A 1,529-nucleotide genomic window follows, 5' to 3' on the forward strand; every position below is an offset into this window, starting at 1 on the left:
CTGAAGAAACACACTCCTCAATGTCAGTTTCAGTAATTTATTGACAAGGATGACGACACCCTGAAACAGAGTAATGCAGCAAGATAAGCTGACAAAGTATTACATCCATGCAATTTAATCAACACAAATATATACCACGAAACAGAGTATAGTAGTATAATAGTATAATATATATATAGCATAATATATAGTATAATATAATAGTGGAAACAGTCTTACATGAATGAGTGGACGAACGTCTCAACTCGAGGCGGAGTGAATGAACAATGTTTGAACTAAAATGGCCGCTCGGCACTACCGGGTCAGAGCACGGCATAACCGGGCAGCGACAGCAGTGACGCTGCCCTCTAGTGGCCGGCGATAAACTCTTCCTCCCCCCCAGACCGGAAAGCTATAGGGTAACGGTCTAAATCCCGTATCCAGCTGCCGGACTCGGGCTCGTAACGTGCAGGCAGCCTCCGCACGCGGCCCGCCCGAGCACGCTGGGGCAGCGTCGGCGGCGACTGCGGCACCGGGAGCGGTGCGCCCAGGAAGGCACCCGAAGGAACAGTGAGGTCAGAGGACACCTCATCAGCAGGCGTAGGTGGGGAAGCGCCCATAGCCGAGTCGCGGGGTCCAACAGCCGGCCGCTGAGCAATCCCCTGGGGCGTCGCCCAGCCCGAATGGATAGGTGGGGGCTGGTGTCCCAGGGCAGCGGGCGGCGGCGACGGCGCAGCCGACTGCTCACGGGCGCAGGGTGTGGCTGGCGTGTAGGCACGGAGGAACCGCCGGTTGCAGTGTCAGACGTCCCGAACCGTCAACCCTGACCCGATACTGGTCGTGGCGCGGCGACTCCACCACGATCCCTGACCTGTCCCATTTGTGGGGGCTCGGGCCTTGCTGGTTCTGGAGGAATACCCTTTCGCCGAGTGCCAATGGGCGGAGCGGCCTCGAGTGAGTCCCCAGAGACTCGGTGGTACGGGACATACGGGTCCGAAGGGCGTCCTCCTTCGCCGCCCATGCCTCGCGCCATAGCAGGCGAATATGCGGGTTCGAGAACTTCTCGAGGCGGTTCATGAAGGAGAGCGAGCCACGAAGGGGGTGGCCGAAGATGATCTGTGCTGGCGAGAGGTCGCAGTCGGGGTCAGGCGTGTTACGCAACTGCAGCATAGCGCGCAGGAAGCGGTCCTGATCAAGGCTGCCCGACGCGCCGGTGTTGGACATCAAGAGGCGCTTAGCAGTCTTAACCGCAACCTCCGCCCTCCCATTCGACTGCGGAAAGCTAACGGAAGACACACGGTGTCTGACGTGCCATAAGCGGAGGAAGTCCTCAGTGTGGCTCGCCTTGAATTCCGGGCCACCGTTGCTCGAGAGCTCCTCCGGTACGCCGAAGGTGGCAAAGAATGACCGGAGGTGTTGGACCAGGCCAGCTGAGCCCGCCAGGGCAGTACCCGCCATAGGACCTCTACCCAGCCCGAGAGCCGATCCCCGACAACTAGGTAGTGGCGGCCCCCATAGTCGAAGAAGTCAGCAAAAACCGCCTCGAATGG

The 1,529-nt window shown here is 59.3% G+C and overlaps 1 protein-coding gene across 1 annotated transcript; it reads right to left on the reverse strand.

Moving 5' to 3' along the window:
* Positions 1-723: 723 nt before the first annotated feature.
* LOC104954597 (uncharacterized) lies at positions 724-1,437 on the reverse strand. Its single transcript, XM_010781746.1, has one exon. It carries the CDS (start codon positions 1,435-1,437, stop codon positions 724-726), a length of 714 nt encoding a protein of 237 aa, XP_010780048.1.
* Between the last annotated feature and the right edge of the window lie 92 nt (positions 1,438-1,529).

This window comes from Notothenia coriiceps, unplaced genomic scaffold (genome assembly GCF_000735185.1).
Source record: "Notothenia coriiceps isolate Sejong01 unplaced genomic scaffold, NC01 NC01_scaffold00023540, whole genome shotgun sequence".
NCBI classification, from domain to species: Eukaryota; Metazoa; Chordata; class Actinopteri; order Perciformes; family Nototheniidae; genus Notothenia; species Notothenia coriiceps.

What these genes read in the sequence shown, in the direction of transcription:
- LOC104954597 (XM_010781746.1), bottom strand. Translation starts at nt 1,437, where the DNA reads ATGGCGGGTACTGCCCTGGCGGGCTCAGCTGGCCTGGTCCAACACCTC.